Genomic DNA, 23772 nt, shown 5'->3' with positions numbered 1-23772 from the left:
TAAAGTCTTCATTCTAGAAACAGTTCATATGAGTGATCTTTCACTGTTTTTCTTAACAGGTTGAAGAAACATGGATTCTTACAGCATTATTGGCATCATTTTTGCTAGTTTTCTCATGTTTCAACTTCTTTTCCATGTTGTAAGTTCTTGGTTTTCGGCACAAGTAACCTCAGGTTTTAACAAACTAAGCACCCAAAAGAAGATTGAATGGAATTCAAGGTAAAGTTTTTAAAACTAAGTAATATAGTAAAATATTTAAAATCACAACATATTATCACTTAAAACCAAAATATTTTGAATTATTATTTTCTTTAGATTTTGTTTTAAATTAAACTCAGTTTTGATCAGATTATCTTAAACATATTCCACAAAAACAAAAAAGAATCATTTAATATAGATTAAAAGGAAGGAGAAAAGTGAATTGTAGAAATAATGAAAATTTTATAAGAAAAAAATTAAAATATTCTTTAGTGAATTTTGACTTCTCATTTTTCATATAAATTATTATGGCTCTAAAGCATCTCAATTTGGTACAGTGCTTTGTACACAGTAGATGCTTAATAATTAGCTTTTCAAACATTAATTTCTTTGTACTTTAAATTATTAGCATGCTGTAACTACAAGAATATTACATGTTTTGCATTATTTAGATGAAAGTAATACTTAAGATAAAATCATTTCTAAAATTACTTTTTTTTGGGGAGTGGGAAAGAGGGTAGTAAAAAAATAACCATTTCATTTTAAGTTTGAAGGATGCTTGTCAAATGTCCGTGTTCTTTTTAGAGAACAGTTAAATCTTTGAGCTGTAGTTTTAATCTTTATTCTGATCAGAGATCAAGAATTTCTATTCTGCATTCATTATTCTCATGCTTTGGTTCATGCTATGGGAAAAACCTACCTTTATAAAAGGGTTAGATTTGATCTAGCTAGACATTTCATACATGCTGTGTGTATGGAGGAAGCATTTTTCTGTGTATGATAGGACAGAAATTAAAGGCAGAATTTGTTTTCTTTCTGAATGGTAAGTTAGATTTAAAATGTTTTTTATGCATAGAATTATAGAATGGGAATATTGCTTTTTTTACTTTCTCTCTTAAAATTAACTAGTGAGCAATGGTGACATTTTTGAAAGATGTTTTAATAAAAATATCAGATCAAATAATGCCTATATATATATATATGAATTTCAAATGTAAATGAGGAATGGTGTTGGGTGTGTTAACATAAGCAATCAAAAACTGATTTATTCATAGAGCTATTTCACTCGAAATGAAGAACATCAAAGAATCAAAGAAATCGAAACTTTGTTGCAAAGAATATCTGAACTTTTTCTTGTGAAAGCATGTTTATGTTGAACAAACTCTTTCTTTTTTATATCCATCTTTTGCCCTTATGTTTCTGTTTTTCATTCTTAATAAAGTGACTGATAGTGTTATTTTGGCTAGATAACAATTTTTCTGAGTCTTTGCTGTGTTCATGTAGCATGTTGGTAATATCACATGAACCATCTACCTCATAGGCAGTTAAGAGGAAAAAACTATCTTAAATGCACCTTCTCTATGCCAGGTACTGTGCTAAATGCTGGATTAAATGTATTAATGTTATTGTTCAACATGTATTTATTAAGCTTACCCTGTCTCTTATATCGTGTGAGCTTTTGGGGGAAAGAAAGACATGAATTTTAAGTAAGACAGATTCTTGTCTTTGTGCCTGGAATGCATTTCCTTTTCACAACATTCTCCTAAAGTTTCCCTCAAAGCTAAACTCAAATGCAAATTTCTACAAGGCATTTCCTGATTCTGTCTTCCCTGGTCCCCAGCTGCTAGCGCCTGTCCCTTGTACAGTCCCTAAGTATATTTTCATGTATTCTTTTTTGGGGTAAGGATTGGGGGAGCAAATGGGGTTAAATGATTTGCCCAGAGTCACAAGACTAGGAAGTATCTGAGGTCAGATTTGAATTCAGGTCCTCTTGACACCAGAGCCAATGCTTTATCCACTGATATATTATTATATATGTATGAATTGTCTTTCCCTCTCCTCCCCATAGAATGTATTCTTTTTGAGGACATCAAATGTTTTGTTTAATTTCTTTGTCTTTGCATACTGAGTGCCAGCACAGTTAATGCCTGGCAAATATATCTAATAAAATTTTGAAGAATTATTGATCTTACAGTATAGCAAGAGGTAGATGCTAGTAAGCATGTATAAATAATATATATCATTAATTAAGTATATCAGAAAGAAATATAAAACTCTCTATTTCAGATAACTAAAACTACAAGTTAAGGACCAGGCTGCTTCATTGGAAGAACTTGAAGCTCCCTATATTTTTGAAATCACATGCATGAGTCACTGAATTGCTGAGAAGAACCAAGTCTTTCATAGTTGATCACTGCACAATCTTATTGTTACTGTGTACAATGTATTCTTGGTTTTGCTTGTTTCTCTCAGCTTCAATTCATGTAAATCTTCCCAGGCCTTTCTAAAATCATCACTTTTTATAGAACAATAATATTCCATTACCTTCATATACCACAACTTGTTCAGCCATTCCCCAATTGATGGGCATTTACTCATTTTCCAATTCTTTGCTACCACAAAAAGAGCTGCTACAAATATTTTTGTGCTTGTGGGTCCTTTTCCCTCCTTTATGATTTTCTTGCTATATAGACCCAGTACTGGCACTGTTGAAGCAAAGGTGTATGCACAGTTTTATAGCCCTTTGGACGTAGTTCCAAATTGCTTTCCAGAATGGTTGGATCATTTCACAACTCCACCAACAATACATTAATGACTTAAATTCCCCATATTGTCTCCAACATTGTCATTATCTTTTCCTGTGATTTTAGTCAGTCTGAGAAGTGTGAGGTGTTGTCTTAATTTGCATTTCTCTAATCAGTAGTGACTTAGAGCATTTTTTCATATGACTATAGATGGCTTTAATTTCATCATCTGAAAATTGTTCATATCTTTTGACCATTTGTCAATTGGAAAATGACTAGAAATGTTTTTTGTATGAATGGATGGATATGGTAGGTGGAGCACTGAGTGTAACAGAACATTATTCCAACATGGAGGAATATCAAGATCATAATGAGAAGTAATCAGAAATATAGTTATTTATAGATAGCTTGGAGCTAGAATGGAAAAGGCATTGAAAGTCAGATTGATGAAATTACATTTATTCTGGAAACATTGAGGAGATACTAAAACTTGTTGAACTTATATATGTTTTTCTGGTTCTGTTTCACCTGCATCGATTCATGTAGTTCTTCCCAAATTTTTCTGAATTCTTCATAATTGTGATCATGCCATTTGGCATGATAAATTTAATTTCATTCCAGAGTTAATGGGTACCCACTTTCCTTCTATTTTTTGCTTCTACAAAATGGGTTACTGCATTTTTGTGTCTGTGGGAACTATGCCTTTGATTTATTTAGAGTAAGTACCTAGATGTGATACCATTACAGTTATCATTTAGTGACTTTTAAAATTTTTATTCCAAATTTTTTCCAGAAAAATAGGTTTATTTCATAGTCCCACAAAGAGTATATTATCTTTCTCTCTATTTTAAGTCATTGTCATATGAGGGGAAATTTCAAAGAATTTTAATTAAATTTTTTTTAAAACTTAAAACTAAATACAAAATTATAAAAAACATAGTAGACAAAAAAAGACAGAAAAAATCCAAAATAAATCATTGTCATGTGCCCAGCAGAATATTAAGGATTCAAAAGATGCAATGATAAATTCCCATTTCAAGAAAACATATAATAATAAAAGAGATTCTATATTCTTGACTGTCCATCTTTTCTTAGTTTTCCTTATAGCTTATTTTTTGGTCCTCTGTTGTGTACTTATTTTTTTTTTTCCTCTTTCTTTCCTTCTGCCCCAGATTCCCAAGCAGGCTACAGTTAAGCATGGTTATATTTCTATATACATATATCTATATCTCTATTAATACCCATACCCACAACACATATATACATAAATACATATACAAATACATATGCATTTATACATAATTAAATCTTTTTTTTAAATAGCTTTTTATTTTCAAAATACATGCAAAGGTAGTTGCACCAAACTTGTAAAATTTTGCGTTCCAAATTTTTTCCCCTCACTTTCCCCTACACCCTCCCCTAGACAAAAATAATCCAATATATGTTAAACATGTGCAATTCTCTTATATGTATATTTCTATATTTATCACGGTGCACAAGAAAAATCAGATCAGAAAGGAAAAAAAGTTGATAAAGAAAAAAATGCAAGCAAATCACAACAAAAAATGTGAAGATATGTTGTGATTCACACTCAGTCCCCACAGTCTTCTCTCTGTGTGTAGATGGATCTCTCCATCACAAGTCTATTAGAATTGACCTGAATCACCACATTGTTGAAAAGAGCCACATCCATCAGAGTTGATCATCACATAATCTTGTGGCTGTATCCAATAGTCTCTTGCTTCTACTCATTTCACTTAGCATCAGTTCATGTAAATCTCTCTATACCTTTCTGAAATCATCCTACTCATCATTTCTTACAGAACAATAATAGTCCATTACATTCATATAGTGTAACTTATTCAACCATTCCCTAACTGATGAGTATCCACTCAGTTTTCAGTTGCTTACCACTACAAAAAGAACTACTGCAAAGATTTTTGTACATGTGGTTCGTTTTCCCTTTTTTATGATCTCTTTGGGATATAGACCCAGTAGAGATACTGCTAAATCAAAGGGTATGCACAGTTTGATAGCCCTTTGGCACAGTTCCAAATTGCGCTCCAAAATAGTTTGATCCGTTCACAACTCTACCAACAATGTAATAGTGTACCAATTTTCCCACATCTCCTACAACATTTATCATTATTTTTTTCTGTCTTGATTAAATCTTTAATTTTGATTTTGACTGAAACCAATAATTCCTAATCTTACTTCTTTTTTTTTTCCTAATAAATTCTTCTCCTGATCCTTGTTATAGTTTTTGTATGTATCTCTTATTTCATATCCTGCTAACTCTTCCATTCTAATGCTAGTCCTTAATTTGCCTTAGTATTACTTAATCCACCTATGGATTTTTCCCTTATCTTCTCTTCCCTCTACCTTTCCCTCCCTCTTGATCTCTTTCCCATTAATCTACCCACCAACATAAATCTACACACCCATCTATATTAGTTATCCTCTTCTCTCCCATCTTTTTTCTTAAAATAGATTTTGGAGGGTGCTATACCTTTCATGGTATATATAAATATAGATATAGATATATAGATATGTATTGTTCCCTATCTAACCCATTCCTAATGGGAATGGGTTTTCAGAAGTAGTAGCTCTACTCCCTCTCTCTGGTGCCTCTGTATCATTCTTTGTCTGCATCTCATTTATATAGCATAATTACTATTTTTATCTTTTCCTAGACAGTTTTGTTTGTTAAAATCAGAATATTTTCAGCTCTGCTCCAATCTTTCTTTTAAGCTAACCAATTACTGATTTCAGTCTTAAACATGTGGTATACATTTCCATGTAAAAAACAAACAATTTGTCCTTATTGGGTCCCTTGAAATTAATCTTTAATGTTGACTGTTAAATTTTCTATTAAGTTCAGGTTTGGTTGAGGTACAGTCCTGAAAAATCTACAAATTCTTTAATGCCAATTTTTTCATTCAGTATTTTTATGGCTAGTTTTGCTGGATATATTATTTTTGGTCACAGATTAGTTCTTTTAATTGTTGATATATATTATTTCAGGACCTGTGGTCTTTTATTATAGCTGCTACTAAATCCTGTACAATTCTAATTTTAGCTCCAGCATATTTAAATTGTGTGGTGGTGTTCTTTTTTTTGGGGGGGGAGGGGGTTGTTTCTTGTAAAATTTTCTCTTTGATGTGGGTTTTTTGAAATTTATTAATTATATTCCTATATGTTTTCCATGTAGTATCTCTTTGAAGTGGTTATTGATGGGTTTTTCTATTTCTACTTTTCCTTACTGGTTTGTCATTCCAGAGCAATTTTCTTTGATTATTTCTTGCATTAGTGTATCAAGGTTCTTTTTTTTTTTTGGATCACAGCTTTTAGGTAGCCTAATTATTCTTTTATTTTCTCTTTTTGATCTGTTCTCCAGATCTGTTGTTTTTCTTATAAGATGTTTCACATTATGTTCTATTTTTTCATTCTTTATATTTCATTTTGTTTTATTATTTTTTGGTTTGTTATGAAACTTCACTGGCTTCCCCTTGCCCAGTTCTAATTTTCAAAGAGTTATTTTCTTTTTTAAAGACCCTGTATCTCTTTTTCTAGTTGATTAACTTTTTTTCCCATAATCTTGTTTTTTTGTTGGATAATTCGTTTTTCTTTTTTAAGTTTTTCCTCAGTCTCTTGTCATTCGATTTTTGAAGTCTTTTTGAGTTTTTCTATAAATTTTTTTCTGAGCAGGTATTCATTTAACATTACTCTTTGGGGTAGGATAGCCTTTTTTTTTTTTTTTTTTTAACTTTACTGTCTTCCTCTGAAAATGAACCCCAGTCTTCCCTATTCTTACAGTCAGTTTCTGTGGTTGGTTCTACCTGTTCTTCTCCTTTTTTTTTTTTTTAAAGTGAGAACTATTAGTCTAAGCATCTCCATTCATGGGATGGGGGAATGGTGCCTCTAGCTTCACTTCAGCTCTCCCGTCTGACCTGGATCCCCCAAACCCAAAGCTTCACCATCCTGCAAGTACCTGCAACCAGCAGTTTCTGCCCAACAGCTTCTGCACTCACCTGCTGTGTTGGTTCCTTCTTATCCAGAGCAACATATGAGCAACACAGATGAGCATAGTTTTCTCCCTCAAGCTGTCTAGGAGGTGAATATTCTTCTGGCTGAGGATAGAAGAACCCATCTAACCCTGGGGCTCCTTGCTGGGTCTTTTTGTGGAGCTGTTCTAGAGATGTTTACACTTCACATTGGAGCTGTTTACACTTCAGCTGGTTAAACCTTATCTCATCTTCTCTTTGTCTCCAGGACCCCTGTTCTGCTCCAAGTCTTATTTATTTTTGTCTAGTCCATATTTGCTCTGAAATGAACATTTGTTTTGTTTGTGGGGGAAATCTGGAGAGCTTGGAATTTTCTGACCTACTCCATTATCTTCCCCAAAATGTTTTAATTTATATTTTTCTTATTGCTAGTAATTTTGAGCATTCTTTCATATACTTATCAATAAGCTCACATTTCTTTGCTTTTTTTTTTTTTTGAGAGGCAGTTGGGGTTAAGTGACTTGCCCAAGGTCACACAGATAGTAAGTGTTGTGTCTGAGATCAGATTTGAACTCAGATTCTTCTGCTTCCAGAAGTGATGTTCTATCTACTGTGCCATTTAACTGTGCCCACATTTATGCTTTTGAAAGGACTATTTATGATACCTCACCTCTAGTTCTCTTCTTTTTTCCAGACGCAAAAGTAATAATAATTGTTGATATTTATTAGCACTTTGCTACATGTATCCTTTTTATGTACATTATCTCATCTATTGCTCACATCCTATACTACAGATATTATAATCCCCATTTTATGATGAAGAAAATAGGGTCTTAGAGATGTTAAGTAACTTGTTCAAAGTCACACAATAGTTTCAAAGCCAATTTCTTAACTCACTTTCAGGCCAGCATTCTTTTTATTAGAAATGGAGTTTTGGTAGTGGCAAAATGAAGAATTGAGGAAAAAATGGAAAAATACTTGGGATGGAAGGTAGAAAGTAGAATCACATTCTTATAGCCCATGAATAGACAGATTTAATGATTTCTGGACATTCTGTGTATTAGTAACTAATGTTACATAGCTTAAAATGAAACAAAAGCAGCAGTCACTGACCAGTCACCAATCTCCTAAAACAGAACTTCTTAAACTTTTTCCATTCATGACCCCTTTTCATCTGAGAAATTTTTAAGCAATGTTAGGTTATAGATATATAAAATAGGTAAACAAATCAAAACATTTGCTGAATAATTTTGTGAGCCACACATTCAATTACATGATCCTATATTGGGTCACAATCCACCATTTAAGCACCTTTATCCTAAAGTACAGGAAATTCACTCTCAAATAAGGTGCCATAATGAATAAAAAATACTTTATGAATTCAAGGTATTCCTTCAACAAAGATAGAACATGCCCTTCTTTGAAATAAGTAGTTGGTCTTCGGGAGTTGCAATGGTCAAGATATTTATCATTCTGCAAAGAAAGATTGATTCTCAGAACCCACATGTAGTCAGCCCTTTAGACCTGTGTAAATAAAAAACAGGTCTATCAAGAAATCTCAGAGGAGAAGATGTCTCTAAAAAACTATTTCCAAGTTGGGGGTGATTACTACTTCCTGAGATCTATAGGTTTGGTCATTTCTCTTTTGTAGCAGTTTTGGTACTAACTTGGAGAGAATAAATTAACATAACACGTGCACCTGCTTCTTCATAATCAGCCAATGCCAAAAATGTCTTTGAACCCTGGATGATTTTAGTTACTTGGGAAGGTATGGAAAAATCCCCACCAGAAAACATTAATTTCAGTGGTTATAGTTTCAAGTGAGTCATTAAGTTTAATTGTTGCTCTTACATAAAAGATAAGAATTATAGGTATTATTTGCCACAGTATTGCAATTTATTTCTTCTTCCTTTATTCACTTAGTTCCAGCATTAGCCAGATGGACACTTAGCATGAAGAATCCTGCGGTGCTGAATTATTCAGGATTTATTTTTTAAATTTACCGATTTGTTAATTAAGCTACTGCATTTGCCTTGTTTTTAGACTATGTAATTTTAGTAGTTAATAAATGGACTGCCTAAAAATTATTAAATCTCTAACTTCTTAACTGCTATTCTAATATGATAATTATTTCTTAGAAAAAATTAAAGACATTTATGATGCTAATGTTGAAAAGTGAAAAACATATTTCATTTTAGTATGTGGTTTACCATTCCATCTAAACAAAATTCCTGCGTGCCAGGAATTAATTTTGCTTATAAAGTGACCTGTTGCACTTTACAAAGACATTTTTGAAGGTATCTGAAATGATAAAAAACAGAATTACATTTTAGGATATTCTTTGTAATATAATATAATCTATACAGTAAACAACATTTGTTCCTTTTGTTCACTGGGATATGGTATTTGTTATTGACAAATAGAGAAATAAAGATCAATTTGGAAATTATGATATGATTAACTGGTTGGTATAACTTAATTAGGTATACATGGATTGTTTTGTTTTACATTCCTAAGCCATAGCTCATATTCTCCTAATTAATTTTCTCCTTTTTTTTGGTTACCATTTCACAATATGTAAAAGTTACTTTGCATTCTTTTTTTTTTTTTTTTTTTTTTTTGGTCTTATTTTGAGGTATTTACATCTCTACTCAATTTAAGATAAATCTGTACCACCATAGTAGAATTAGTGATTGAGAGTGTTGCTGTATCAAATCAGTAAGATACATACAGACAGTTTCCTAAAAAATTTTGCCATCTTTAAAAATTATATGTATAGGCAATAGAGCATCAATTAGCAGTATTTTATGAAGTCCCATATTTTGTGCTAAATAATGAACAAAGAAAGGCAGACACACTGTTTCATTCCTCACATTTAAATTGAGGAAACAACATGCTAATGATCATTTATATACAAACTACCTTTCATTTACACAATAAATAATCTCTGAGGAAAGGTAACACAGTAGAATTTTGATCAATGTCATTCTGATGTGATACTTTCAGATTTATCTTTACTGTTATTTATAAATCATGGACAAATATTTAAACTCCAGATTAGACAGATAAGAAATAGTAGATAAAACCCAAAAGCCATTACGCCAATAGATAGATGAGTGGCCAAAATATAATAACAAAAATTACAAAAGGATATGATCATATGTTAAGCAGAATGAGAGAGTATAAATGGTTGGCAATCTGCATCTATGGAAGTAATAACTATATTGATGAAATCATAGCACTATTGAAGGATTTGAGCAAAACTACCATGAAGAATGATTGTGACTGATTGTACATATTATATAATTTGTGAGCAAGTATATTCCAGTTCTTTAAGGAAATTAAAGGAAATTAAATTGTGTTTTATATTGATAGTGTTTAAAAAATATTGATAATTTGAAAGTTGTAGTTCTATGCTAAAATCTTCAGAATTATAATAGCAAACATTTATATAGTATCCTGAAGTTTAGAAAATGTTTAAATGACATTATATGGCATTCCTTACAACAGTCTTGTGAACTAAATATAACAAGTATTATCTTCCTTTTGCAGATGAAGAAAATGTTTCTCATAGAGATTAACTGATTTGCCCATGGTCTCAGATAGGGTCAGGTCTCTACTGATTCCAATTATAGGGCTATTACCATCCCATTCACTTCTTATATTTCTTGTACTAATTATTTTTGAATATATCATGTGCCTAAATGAGGTAAGAATGCATTTGAGTTTGAGATAATATTGAATTTTTTTTTCTTGTTTTAGGGTAGTATCCACATTCCATTCCCTGCTGGTTGGTTCTTTTTGCCTGTATCTTTTATTTTTTGATGAGGCTTCTATAGCTGATCCCCTTTGGTAAGATATTTCTCTAAATGGTTTGATTTTCTTTATGCTTGAAAGGAATGTTTATTTGTAAGATGATCTCATTTACCTTGAAAATATAAAAGGGTTTTTGTTAATATCTATTTATTGTTCATATACATGTGCTTTATGGCAGTTTATTCTCTTTCATAAAGATGATGAAGTCATTGATTTGAAAATAATTAAAAGTCAGCTTTTGTGTATTAAGCCCAAATAAGAAAAGTATAGTAAGTATGCACCTATAATACTAAGATCTTTCTCTTCCACACAACACACTGAGCAAAACTTGGTTCTATCTAGAACAAGAAAATCTTGTTATCGTTCACTCATTTTAGTCATGTCCAGTTCTTTGTGACACTCTTTAGGGTTTTCTCGGCAAAGATACTGGATTTTATTCTAAAGCTTGTTTTACAGATCAGGAAACTGAGGCAAACAGGATATGTGACTTGTTCAGGGTCACATAGCTATTAAGTTTCTGAGGGTAGATTTGACCTCAGGTCTTCCTGTCTTCAAGCCCCCAACTCAGTCCACTGAGCCATCTCTACTTTGATTCAATCATTAATTTAAGATTTGTCTTATTGTTTGACAGGGACAAAAATACTTTAATATGCAATAGGGACTATACCTATGATTTCATTGATATAGGGTACCTCTGGAACAGGAGACTCCCTTTTAAAATGTAATTTGTTATCTTCTTGGCATGAATAGTTTTTCAGTACTGCCTGAAAGTACTTAGAGGTTAAGTGTTTTGCTTAGGATCACTTAGCTGGTGAGTATTAAGAGACTTGAACTCAGGCATTCATTCTTGATTTTAAGATTTCATGTTCTAACCCCTATTTAGAAATTTGAGCTTGAATAAAATTCTAAGTGTAATATGATCAAGGGTACCAAGATTCCATTGAGTTATTACTTTTCAAAGTAGTTAATAATATTCTGGTAATGAGTGTACTCTAGTACTCTAGTAATTCAGTGGTTAGAGTGATGTTTGTCCTTGGGTTCATATCTTGCCTTTGACACCTTATTTTTTTTTTTTTTTAATTTTTTTTTATTTGAAAAAAAAAGTAAGAAAAAGAGAAAAGCAAAATAAAGCAAAAACAAAACAAAAGAGAACATTGTTATATGCCCAGCAGAACATTAGGGAGTATTCATAATATATAATAAGTTACCAAATCAAGAAATTATATCTATTTTAGTAGAAGAAATTACATTCACTAATGTTCATTTTTTCTTTATTTCCTGTGCACCTTATTTATTTTATTTTTCACCCTTTTCACTCCCCCATCACCCCCAAGCAAGCTACAATTAAGAAAAGATATATTTATTTATAAAAATGTAGATATGTATATACTCACTGTCACCTCCCCACCCCCACATACACATATATATCTTTCCTATCACTGCTGACTAATTAAACTCTGCTCCTTTACTTGCCTTGCTATTAATTAACCTTCCCCCACCCAAGGATCGCTTCCTTGTTTTCTTCCCTCGCCTTTTGTCCATGTTTAAGTAGTTTGTCCTTAAAATTGATCTTTGTTATTGCTTCTTATAATAATAAATTTCCTGTTAATTGCAGATTTGATTGACAGAAAGTCCTGAAAATCTCTAAAGATTCATTGTTTTGTCATTCAAAATTAATAGATAATTTTGCTGGATATGATATTTTTGGCCACAGATTTAGTTCCTTTGAATGTCGGTAGACATGATTCCAGGACCTACAGCCTTATTGTGTCTGCTGCTAAGTCCTGTACAATTTTAATTGTAGCTTCAGTGTATTTGAATTGTTTTTTTTCCTTGTTTCTTGCAAAATTTTCTCTTTGATCTGGGGGTTTTGAAATGTGGCAGTAATATTCCTATGTCTCTTTGAGGTAGTGATTGATGGATTTTTTCATTTCTACTTTCACTTCTTTTTCTGTCACTCCACAACAATTTTCTTGGATTATTTCCTGCATTATTGTTGACACTAATTGTTAAGTAACTCTCTGTGCCTCAGGCAGTTTTTTAGAACTTATCTCCCAAGGTGTAGGTGTCAGCATGGTGGTGAGGTTTCTTACTCTATGACTTTCCAACATTACCAAAAATCACTGATCATTCACTCCAGTAGTAAACATAAGCTGAAATTTTGTTTCTATTTGTGAATTATTTGATTTAAATCAGTAAGACTGAGAGACATATGTCAGCATAAGAGCATTACATTTAAGAAGCAAGACACCTGGGTTCTAGTCTCCCTTCCAATATTTCCAGCTGTATGGTCATAAAATTCCTCAGCTATAACAGTGCTTTATCTACCTCAAAGCAAGGGGACTAGATTGTTTCTTCTAGTTCTGCAATTTTGATTATTAGATTTTTTTTTTTTTAGCACAAACAGAATTTCAGAAACCCAGTTAGAGTTTTTACAACTCTACAGCAGTTAGACAGCTTGATTTAATAGTACAGTGATGAATAGTAGGGTTCTATGTGACTTCTGTAGAAAGACATTATCTATTGATAAAACAAGGGCCATCTAGGTATAGAAGATAGTGTTAGGCCCAGAGTTAGGAAAACTCATCTTCCTGAGTTCAGATATGACCTCAGATGCTTAATAGATATGTGGCCCTGAGGAAGTCACTTGATCCTGTTTGCCTTAGTTTCCTTATCTGTAAAATGAGCTGGAGAAGAAAATGGCAAATTACTCCAAGGCACTTGGCTTAGGCCTACAAGAGACTTCTTATTGAAAGAGTGACCTAAAGCATATTTCTATCAAATTTCATTCTTTTGGGTTAATTTGAAGGAATTCTCAAAGTTGTCAAAAGGGCTTGTATTTGAGACATCCTATGAACAATGCATTCCTTTTAGAGTTCACACTTTGGCTGGAATATTTTAAAACCTTTTAAATGACATTTCAGGCACTGTGTCATGGTAAAATATTAAAATACCGATATAACAGTACATAGTACTTTGCCAAGAAAAGCCCAGAGGGGGTCACAAAGAGTTGGACATGACTGAAAGTCCAGAACAACAAAATTAGCTTAGCTAAAAGTTAAATTTTTGGTTTGCACTATATTACTTAGTCCTGTGTTCTACATATTTCTACACTTAATGGTTATTCATTTGATATAATTAATTGAGGGAACTAATATTCCCTATAATCTTATAAAAAACATTTGTTATACTGGGTTCCTAGCTATCCTTTGGAGCTCAGAATAATCACCATTTACTTAATCTCTACTAATGCAGCTGTTTCAGGGATATAGGTTTGGAACAGTGATGAGTCCAGAGTCTTACAACTTTCCTATGTTGTGTCTTGAGAGGGGATGAGAAAGGAGAGCTATATTTCCAATTTAGAGGATGGTATAATACCTAGACTTTTGGCCCTGGAATCAGGAAGACATTCAGTTTAGAACCTTAATAGCTATCTGAACATGAATAAGTAACTTAACCTTTGCCTCAGTTTCCTCATTTTAAAATGAAGATAATAATAGCATCTCCCTCTCAGGGTTACTGAGAAGAAAAAGAGGTAATATTTGTAAAGTGCAAATATAGTGTATATAGGTACTGATAATCATCATCATCATTCATCACCATCAACTTAGTCTGAACCTCTCAGAGCTGATTATTTGTGCTAAAAGAAACTTTGGGCACTTGGCTTAGGCCTACAAGAGACTTCTTATTGAAAGAGTGTAAAGCATATTTCTATCAAATTTCATTCTTTTGGGTTAATTTGAATGAATTTTCAAAGTTGTCAAAAGGGGTTGTATTTGAGACATCCTATGAACAATGCATTCCTTTTAGAATTCACACTTTGGCTGGAATATTTTAAAACCTTTTAAATGACATTTCAGGCACTGTGTCATGGTAAAATATTAAAATACCAATAAACAGTACATAGAAAACTGATTTTCCAAATGCTGGTATAACAAAATTTCAAAATATTTAAACCATGGAAACACAAGTAAATGTGCTGAATGATCTCTTACATGACCTGCACCAAAAAAATCCCCAACTTGGATGGTAAACACTAAAACTTTATTTTCGTGTTTGTTCACCAGGGGTGATGCTTCACTTGTTCAAGTGAATCTTTCCATTGCTTCAGGCTACCTCCTCTCTGGTAATTATGTATTATAGTTAAATCATGATTATGAGCAATAAATACAATCTTGATTTATATTTCTGTAACTGTGTTATAAAGAAATAGAGCCATATTTTGGTTCCTTATGTTAGCCATGCATTTTAAGAAATGTGACAAAAAATTTATCCTTTGATTATGTGATATGAAACCTTTCCCTTTTTGCCTCAAAGCAACAGTCTCAATCAGCATGTACCTGGTCTCTTTCACTTTTGGTATTGTCAAAATCCTTTTGTGGGTTTTCATTCCGGCTAGTTGTTTTTTTCTGCATTTGCAGATTTAATATGCTTTTTATGATTATATTAATTATTTTAAAATAAAAATATCACAAATCATTTCCCCCTATTTTTAAAAATAGAATATTGAAAATTATTGTTTCTTAAACTAAATCCTTTATGTCCGAAAATGTTCACAGAGGAATTTTAGGGTATTTTGACCTCTTCACTGTATTTCTATTTTATGATTAAATCTTTTGATAACTATTAAACTTGAAAAAATAGTCTAGATGCTCTTTTCATAATGTTTTTCTTTGATGACTTTAGATCACAAATTCAAATTTAAATGAAAGATCAAATATTAAAAAGCTTTTCCCATTTAATGACATATCTCTAAGTCAGATGGATTGCATTTTCCCACCTGGAATAAGCTAGCAACCCCTAGTAGCCATTTGCTTTAACTTGCTTCTAGAAAGTAATAAATATGGATTCATTGTAGCAAAAAAGCATTTGCCTTCTCTATGTCTAATTCTGTATTTTATATATTCTATATGCATTTCCCAGAATTTAATAATTTCTGTCATTTTGATTTGACATGTCCTGCTGATCAAGCACAGGTAATAAGTCATTTTGAGCAAATCTGAAGTGATGCAAGTTTTTTATGTATCCAATCCCTCATTTTGGTCATTTTTTTCCTTTTTACAGATATGTTTCTTATCATTTTATATTGGAAAGTCATAGGTGATAAGTTTTTTATCATTCACCATTCAGCAGCTTTATATGCATACTACTTTGTACTGGTGAGTACCATATATTACAATAGTCTAACAATCAGACAAGATTGGGAATAGTGACTAAGGGTGGATATTGATCTAAACATGTAACTTTAAAATTAAAAAAAAAAGGAATATTCTAAGAACACTGAAATCACCTTAATGAAACTTCCACAATGTTGATAAGTTTGAATTTTAGTATTATGTACATAACAGGATTTGTGAATTTATGAGTCTGTCTATTTCAGCATATGTATGTCTCTATCTATCTGTCCGTCTGTCTGAGTTTCTGAGTATTGTATATGTCTAAATAAACTCTGAGAAAATTTGGTGTATATATTTCCCTGAAATTTTATTCAGAAAACTTTAAGACTTTTTAGAGACCTGGCTATGTGCTATGTGCTATTGTTGGTAGTTCTGATAATTTACGATTATTTATGATGATATAGCTCCAGGCATTTGCAGATTCTTATAAAATAATTCAAATCATCATTCCCACTTAATAACATACTTATGATAAATATTTTAATTCTGGAATTTTTTGGATTCCTAGAGCTTCATCTGAGTTCTAGGATTGAATAAGCAAATTAAAGTTACTTTTATCAAAAAGGACTAAAGTAAAATAAGAAATCTTATTTTTATTTCATATAAAAATTATTCTTTCAAATATAAATGACATTAATAACATCTCTATGCCTGCTCCCACATGAGATATACTAGTAAGTGCAAAATAAATTTAGAAACAATGAATATTTCTAAGATTTCTACAAAACCAACATGGCAAGATATGCTCTCTGTTTTTACTTTTAAAGCTTAAATGTGAAAATTGCCTTTTTAGCCCTGTTTCCTTCCCTCCCCTTTGTTTTGTGAGTGAATGTTCATTCTGTATCATAACGGATTTTTCCTTTTTTAGATTTTGTTTTCTACTATAGAATTTCATAAAACTTTAAATGAAGGAATGTTAGCAGCTGTTAAGATGGGTTTTGATGTTTTGTTTTGGGTTTTTTTTTTTTTTTTTTGAATGTAACAGAAATGCATAGTAGAAAAGTTCTTGGTATTTTTATTTCTAGCTGTCGCTAACATAAGATACCATATTGACTTAAATTTCTGCTACAGCAGAAAGCTCTTCACTCTTTTGGTAATAGGCCAGAGTGAGAATGTCATTTTGTTATTTTATATATAATGTTATTTTTTTTTCAGTATCTAATAATGAATTCAATTTTATAATTTTGTAGTATTGCACATGATAGGAATTCTACTGATAGAATCCCCTCAAAAATCAGATCATAATATTATAATAATTTTCTTTCTTTTGACCTTAGTTATTTGATATATTGCTACTTTATACTGATAAGCACTGATTGATAAAATCCATATGGAACACAGTCTATTATTGTTATTAATCTCCATTTCAGTATAACTAAGAAAAAGATAGGCACATTCTTCAGAAAGACAATGTGTATGTGTAATAAGTTAAGGAAAATATATTTTCTGAACACAAGTCAATAATAACATATGCTATGGAAACAACATGACCCAATAAAAAAAATATTTTTGAGTATAAATTCATATTAATATTTTATGAATCTGTTTTTCACTCATGATGACTCTTACAAATCACAGGCTTGACAAATGATGACTTTGCATGAACTTGCATGTTAAACATTATGTATGTGGAAAGGGTACTGATTCTTTTTGTACCTTATTCTTTGCCTTTTTTGTTAACAAAAATAAGTGGATGTTAGAGTCTAATTTTCAATTACCTTATTTTTCTTATTAAATAATATTGATGAATAAAAATTAGATTTAATTTTAGTGGTCATTTAGAGTATTGATATATTAAGGTTCTATTTCATTGATTTAATGTAGCATATACTAATAAAAGTGAATCTGTTATAAAATCTAAAAGAAAAAGTTTAGAAATATTAAAATTTCAAATATTTGATACAAACTTAAAAATGTAGCAAAAGCACATCTACTTGTCAAAATTCACGTGGGAAAGATGAAATAATTATTTTGTAGCTTTTGTGTTGATATTTCTGAATCCTAGGCCTCAGAAAGCTGGTGTTTTCATATCATCATTTCTTCTTAATATGTATCTAATTTTCATTTTAAGAAAATAATCAATTTGATACCTTGTAGTGTTTATGACAAAGATTTTTATAATAAGTTTTCTTTTTGAAATGAAGTTTATTTTTGAGCTCATTTAGAATTTCACCTTCAAGAAGCAAGGTAGCTATTGACCTTAATTTGCTTCCAATAAAAAGATTTTTTCCCCTACATTAGACAACTTCAAGGGAAAGCAAAGTTTTCCAAGAAATGCATATTTAAACATTCCTACATAAAAATAAAATCTAGCTATCCTTTAGTTTGGGAGAGGTAGGAAACTTTATTTTCAAAGAGTTGCTTTAATATCTTGAATAAAGTCTTGAGAATTCAGTATGGTATTTTCTCTCCAACCATAAAATTTATTGGATTAAACAGTAGCAACAGCAACTAATTATTGACCTGAATATATGCATAGTACTTTGAAACTTCTTTTTTTGTGGCTAAAAGGATTTTTCTCTGTCCTCAAATAGCAAAATGCTACAATTCTCTGATGATTCAATAACTTTTCTTTTGATAATTTGCTAAAGTAAAACTTTGTAGGGTAATCTGTTGCCTAAGAGGGAAATGAATCCATTTATTTTAGGTATTGTTTTTAAAAGAGTATATCCAATGTTATGGATAGATTGCAAACTTTTGATACAGTTTCTTGAGTAGGAGTAGAATTCAGATGTCTTCGGTAGCTTTTTAATATTCTTTTATGGGGATAGTAATAGTAATACTAATTATAATTGTTATTGTTAATGTTTATGTAGCATATTACAGTTTACAAAGTACTTTGCTTTATCTCATTTGATCCTCACAAAAACCTCCTGAGGTAGGCACTACAAATATTTTATTTCTTCCTGTTTTGCGCCTGAGGAAACTCAGATTCTTCAGATGCCATGTCCATGTTTTTGCAGCTAATGCTGGGCATAAGAACTGGAATCTTCCTGTTTCCTATTCTAATAGTCTGCTCAATGATGCTGGCTTGTTGGTGTTCCTTCCCTGCTGTTTTGCTTTACTTTCCCATGAGGTGTAGTTCCTGCCACATCTGCAGTTGTAGTATGTTTTGTTAGCTTTCATGCTTTAGGATTGAATTGAATAACAGTGAGGATTCTACCTTCTTCCTACTCCCCCAGGCAATGTTATCATGACTTATCCTCTAGCAGAGTGGGTTTTGTCTTCTCTTTCCCTCATAAAATTGCCTTGGTCTATGTCATTATTGATCTGGTCTGCTTGATCATCCCATATAAATAATACCTCAAATGAAAAATGAAGCTCCTAGGTTGTTCCTGCTGTAATTTAGGACTTTAAACTCATATATCTGAAAAATAAGATACCACTAGTGTAATAATTGCTGTTTATATGTAGCATTTATAATAGTTTTCTTATGAGAAAATTTGTTTAGCTTTCTCAACTGAGAAGCTCAGAACCATACCTTAGTCCCCCATCTCTCACCCTGAAATGCTAAGCAGTCAAATTATATCCCCACATGGGGGATGTTTGTTTCTGCAGCAGGAGTTGAAGTGAGGCATGGCTCATAGGCTGGGAAGATCGTGAAGTTCTCTTAGCAAGGCTAAGAAATCTGAGGAGGAAGTGTTTGGGAGGAAATGAGGGAGATTGATTTCTCTTGGCTCTTCCATTTATTTATCCATTTGCTCTCTTCCCCCATAAGTGATGATCATCTTTCAGCAGTATCTCTCTCTCTCTTTTTTTTTTTTTTTTTTTGTCTTTTCCTAGTATTTCTCTTGGCCATGAAAATTTTAGAGCCTTGGGAATAGAGTAGCAAGATAGTATATTTATATTGCAGAAAGAAGGGAAGAAGGATTTTCAGACTCTAAAAAGATTTTGCTTGCTTGCTTGTTTCCTTCTTTCTCTCCCACCCCCCCCTTCTTCATTTCTTTCTTTATTTCCAGGGAAACCAGGTTGAGCGAGAATATTTTTTTGGTAGCCCAGATTAGATAATTATAGGACTGTCCATAGTTCCTTTAGAGTGTTTTCTAGAATAAAAATTAAGAAAATCCAAATTATTTCATTATTGCGTCAGAGTACATCCAGTACTAATCCATTTTTTTGTTCTTTCCAATAAGTTTCTTTATTTATGCTACCTTTATTTCTACTTCAAAACCTGAGCTATTGCTTTCCTGTCTCTAATATTATATTACACCAGTGAAAAATTTTTAATACTATATTTATATACACTTGAAAATAATATATTTGTTTACTCATGAGATGCCTGGTTCCTTTTTTATTCACAGCCTATTTGCATGAGCTTCTTAAATCTCTTAATTCTGTGTATTTGTAATGTATGTGGTTGTATATATAGTGAACTGTATGTTCTGAATGAGCGTTTCATTTTCCTGGTGCTTAATTTGCTGAGAAAAATATCTCAATAATCCTTTCAGGTTTCTTATAGCTCTAGAAGAACTCTATATTTTGTCTTAAAACCCACCTTAATTATGACACTAGTTACAAAGTGGAATTTTGTCTGTGTTAGATATTGTCTGAAGAGATTTACCTACTCTTAGACTATAACTATTTTTTGGTTGAAACAACAAAATGAAACTACAGTGTGAAAAAGTGATTTATAAAGAAAAAGACATTTACTTAGTTTCCCCCCATCCCTTCATTCCTCCCTATCCTTCCTTATTAAGAAATTTATCAGGCTGAGATGTGAAGCTAAGATAGCTCTCTGTAAATTTAATGTATTCTTACTTTTATAGGATTAAGTGAACTAATGAAGTATTTTAGTATTTTAGTCAGAATCGGATATATACCATTTAACAGGAACAAGTAACTATAAACAAGAGGTGGTTAATGATTTATTTTACCTTTTGGATACTTATTATTTTAGATCTGGGAAAGGACCTTAAAATATTTCTTCTACCACCCTTATTTCATAGAAATAATCAAGAAGCTTGTTGCTTGATGGGGATTAAAAGCCTTATTCAGAATCATAAAGTTAAGTAGCACATAGTTGGAACTAGAACCTGCTTTAACTACCAGGCCCTTGCTCTTCCCACCTATGTCAATTTACTTTTATTATCATTGGTATTAAAAACAAGATTTACTTTGTATTAGACATCAGTGATGGCAATTAGATTATTTCTACTTCTTTGTAACTTGTTTTTGTTAAAATGTCCAGAAAATTTTAAAACATTAGTTAATTGAGATTTAAATGAGAAGTCTAGTCAGACTAGTGAAATCTTGTATTTATTTCATGAGAATATACATGCTTTCATGAACTTAATAGTTAGATTTTATTTTCTAAATAATGAATGGTCTAACTCTTAAGAGAGGCTAAATAACCAACTTGTCCATGGTCACTTAGCTAGTAAGTGTATGATGTGGGATTTGAACTCAGATATTACTTTCTCCAAGATCAACATTTTCTATCTATTCAATCTATACCTCTAGTATTAGGTACAACATTCAGTGCTCCTTGGAACCTTAAGGATGCCATTACCTGTTTAGAGTAGGGGTATGATTGAGAAGGGGAAAATTTGAGAGTAACCTTTGAATTAAACTTTACAAGTTGGACAGAAGATTAGGCAGAGTTGGTGAAGGAAGTCACTAGAAGTAGGGAGCAGTAAGAGACAGCAGCTAGAAGGAGAGAGTAGGATGGCCTTCTTAGAGTGAATTCACCCAATTCAGCAACTAAGAAATTACTATGAGTAAGGCAGTATGCTAGATGTGGGAAATACAGACACAATTTTTTAAAAAATTCTTTTGTTCTTGTTCTTATATTCTGTTTATTGGATACAACATAGAAACGTAATATAATCATTTGGATAGGAAGGAGATACTACCTGAGCTGAAACTTGGAGATGAGGGGAGGGAGGATTGTATTCCAGGCTTGGAAAGCAGCCTGTGTAAAAAGAACACAGAGATGGGAAGAACAGTTCTAAGTTCATAGATTAGCAAATAGACCTGTTTAGCTAGAACAACAATTGGTCTGTTGTGCAACAAAAGTAGCAGAGGTATCCTGGAGCCAGATGGAGAAAGACTTTAAATGCCATGCTGATGAATTGTTTTTTGCCCCAAAGGCAAAAGTAGGAAGAGCCATTAAAGTTTCTTCAGTAGGGGAAGTGCCATGGTCAGACCTGTGCTTTAGGAATATTACTTTGGCCTCTATAAAGGGGACAGCTTGTTAAGGGGAGAGTACTAGAGATGGAGACTTATTAGGAAGTCATTATAATAGTCTAGGCAAGAGATGACTGAGGGTTCTGAAATGTGGTGGTGACTGAGTGATTAGAGAGAAGGGGCAGTAAAATTGACAAGATTTACAATTGATTGAATATGGGAATGAGAGCAAGAGATGAATGCAGGATGGTTCACAGGCTTGAACCTTGGTGATTAGAAAGATGGTGATATCCGAATGTGTATATAGGAGAAAAGGGGAGTGCACATGGATGGGGTGAAGTTCTGTTTTGATGTTTGTTGATCCTGTGATTAAAAGATATCAAGGTGATGTCCCTTGTTGATGTAGGACTAGTTTCTCCTAAGCATTAGGACTGGATTTATAGATCTGGGAGCCATCTAAATAAAGGTAATTGAATTGGAAGAAAAATTATAGAAAGAGCAAAGAAAAGAAACCAGGACAAGATCTTAGGGGATACCTACTATTACCAGGAGGGACAAGTATTATGATCCAACAAAAGAGACTGAGAAGGACCAGGTAAGGAGAAGAACAAAGAGAAAGCATAAACTTCTAGGGAAGAGAAATCCAGGAGAAGAGGATAGTCAACAGTTAGATGCTACAGAGAGATTTTTTTTAAAAAGACCGGGAATAATCCATCAAATCCAGCAATTAAGAGATCAGTGACAATCTTGAAGAAACATTTTCACTGGAGCGGTAGAGTCAATAGTGTCTGGGACAAGTGGTATGCAAGACCCCCTTTCCCAATTAACTAATCAGAGAGATCTTCTGGTACAAAGAGAAAGCCTTTATTTAATCCCTGCAGGGAGAGGCCCAGGCGTACCTGGGAGCAATCCCAATTTGGCTATGTGCTCCTGGAATTTGGCCAGCTTCCAGCGTCCAGGGTTTAAAAACAAACGACCGGAGCCTTTTCATTGGATAGACTAAAAGCATCTAACCATCTTTGACCAATTGTCATCAATGTTGGCTGCCTCCCACAGGAACAACACTTCATGCAACTTCCTGTATCCCAGGGTTCAAAGTTCATCCCTCCAGAGATCATATGACCCCCCTCTCTCCCCAGGGTCCCAGCTCTGGGAACAGGGATCATGTGATTCAATACTGAGAAATACTTCCCCAATCAGTAGTTGTATTTAATCTTTGTCAACATCAGAAACAAAACCCATTTTCTCAAGACAAAATAAAGTGGATAAGTACAGGAATCAAATTAAAAATGGGATTAGGGAAAATAAATGAGAAGAGAGTGAGGATCCTAGGAAAAGATAAAGCTCAGGAGTTTAGAAATATTTATAGGGAATATAAATACATTGCAGAAGCACCGATGTAGAATTATTTTACTGGAAGATATTAGTGGAAGAAACATTAGCAATAGAAAAACTAAACCTAGAAAATATCCTACTTTTCTCTTTCCATTCTCTCTTCTTTCCTTCCTCCTTCTTTTCCCTTTTCTCCCTGGAAAGAGGAAGAGATGAAAAGCCACCATAGGAGATAGATTATTTAGAGACAGAAGGAAAAAGTTTGGAAGCAGTGTAGATAAAAGTGAGATATTTGGAGGACAAATCAAGAAGGAACAATTATGGACTTACTGAAAACTGTCAAAAATGAAAGAATTTGGCAATATATATCAATAAATCATACAAGAATATTTCATTTCTCAGAAACAGTGGAAATGAGGGAGAGAGTAGTTAGAATTTACAAATGTTAAAATGAAAACATTCAAGATTCAGTTCAGGCATAATATTGTAAACTTTTAAGACGTCATTGACCAGAAGATAATGCTATAAGCAAAGTGGGTGAGAGACTTAGGATCTTGTGTATAGAGTTAGAAAAAGACCTTACAGGTTATCTAA

At 32.4% G+C, this 23772-nt stretch overlaps 1 protein-coding gene across 1 annotated transcript in view; it reads left to right on the top strand.

The window, feature by feature from the left end:
• TLCD4 (TLC domain containing 4) overlaps positions 1-23772 on the top strand; it is an 80513-nt gene that overhangs the window by 30507 nt on the left and 26234 nt on the right. Inside the window, exons 3-6 of the mRNA XM_051993298.1 lie at positions 60-219; positions 10490-10579; positions 14611-14669; positions 15608-15702. Of these exons, the coding sequence (XP_051849258.1) occupies positions 71-219; positions 10490-10579; positions 14611-14669; positions 15608-15702 (393 nt within the window). The 5' untranslated portion in view covers positions 60-70. The remainder of the gene's footprint in view (positions 1-59; positions 220-10489; positions 10580-14610; positions 14670-15607; positions 15703-23772) is intronic.

Source organism: Antechinus flavipes, chromosome 4, assembly GCF_016432865.1.
Source record: "Antechinus flavipes isolate AdamAnt ecotype Samford, QLD, Australia chromosome 4, AdamAnt_v2, whole genome shotgun sequence".
NCBI classification, from domain to species: Eukaryota; Metazoa; Chordata; class Mammalia; order Dasyuromorphia; family Dasyuridae; genus Antechinus; species Antechinus flavipes.
This window is presented reverse-complemented; position numbering and strand designations above follow the sequence as displayed.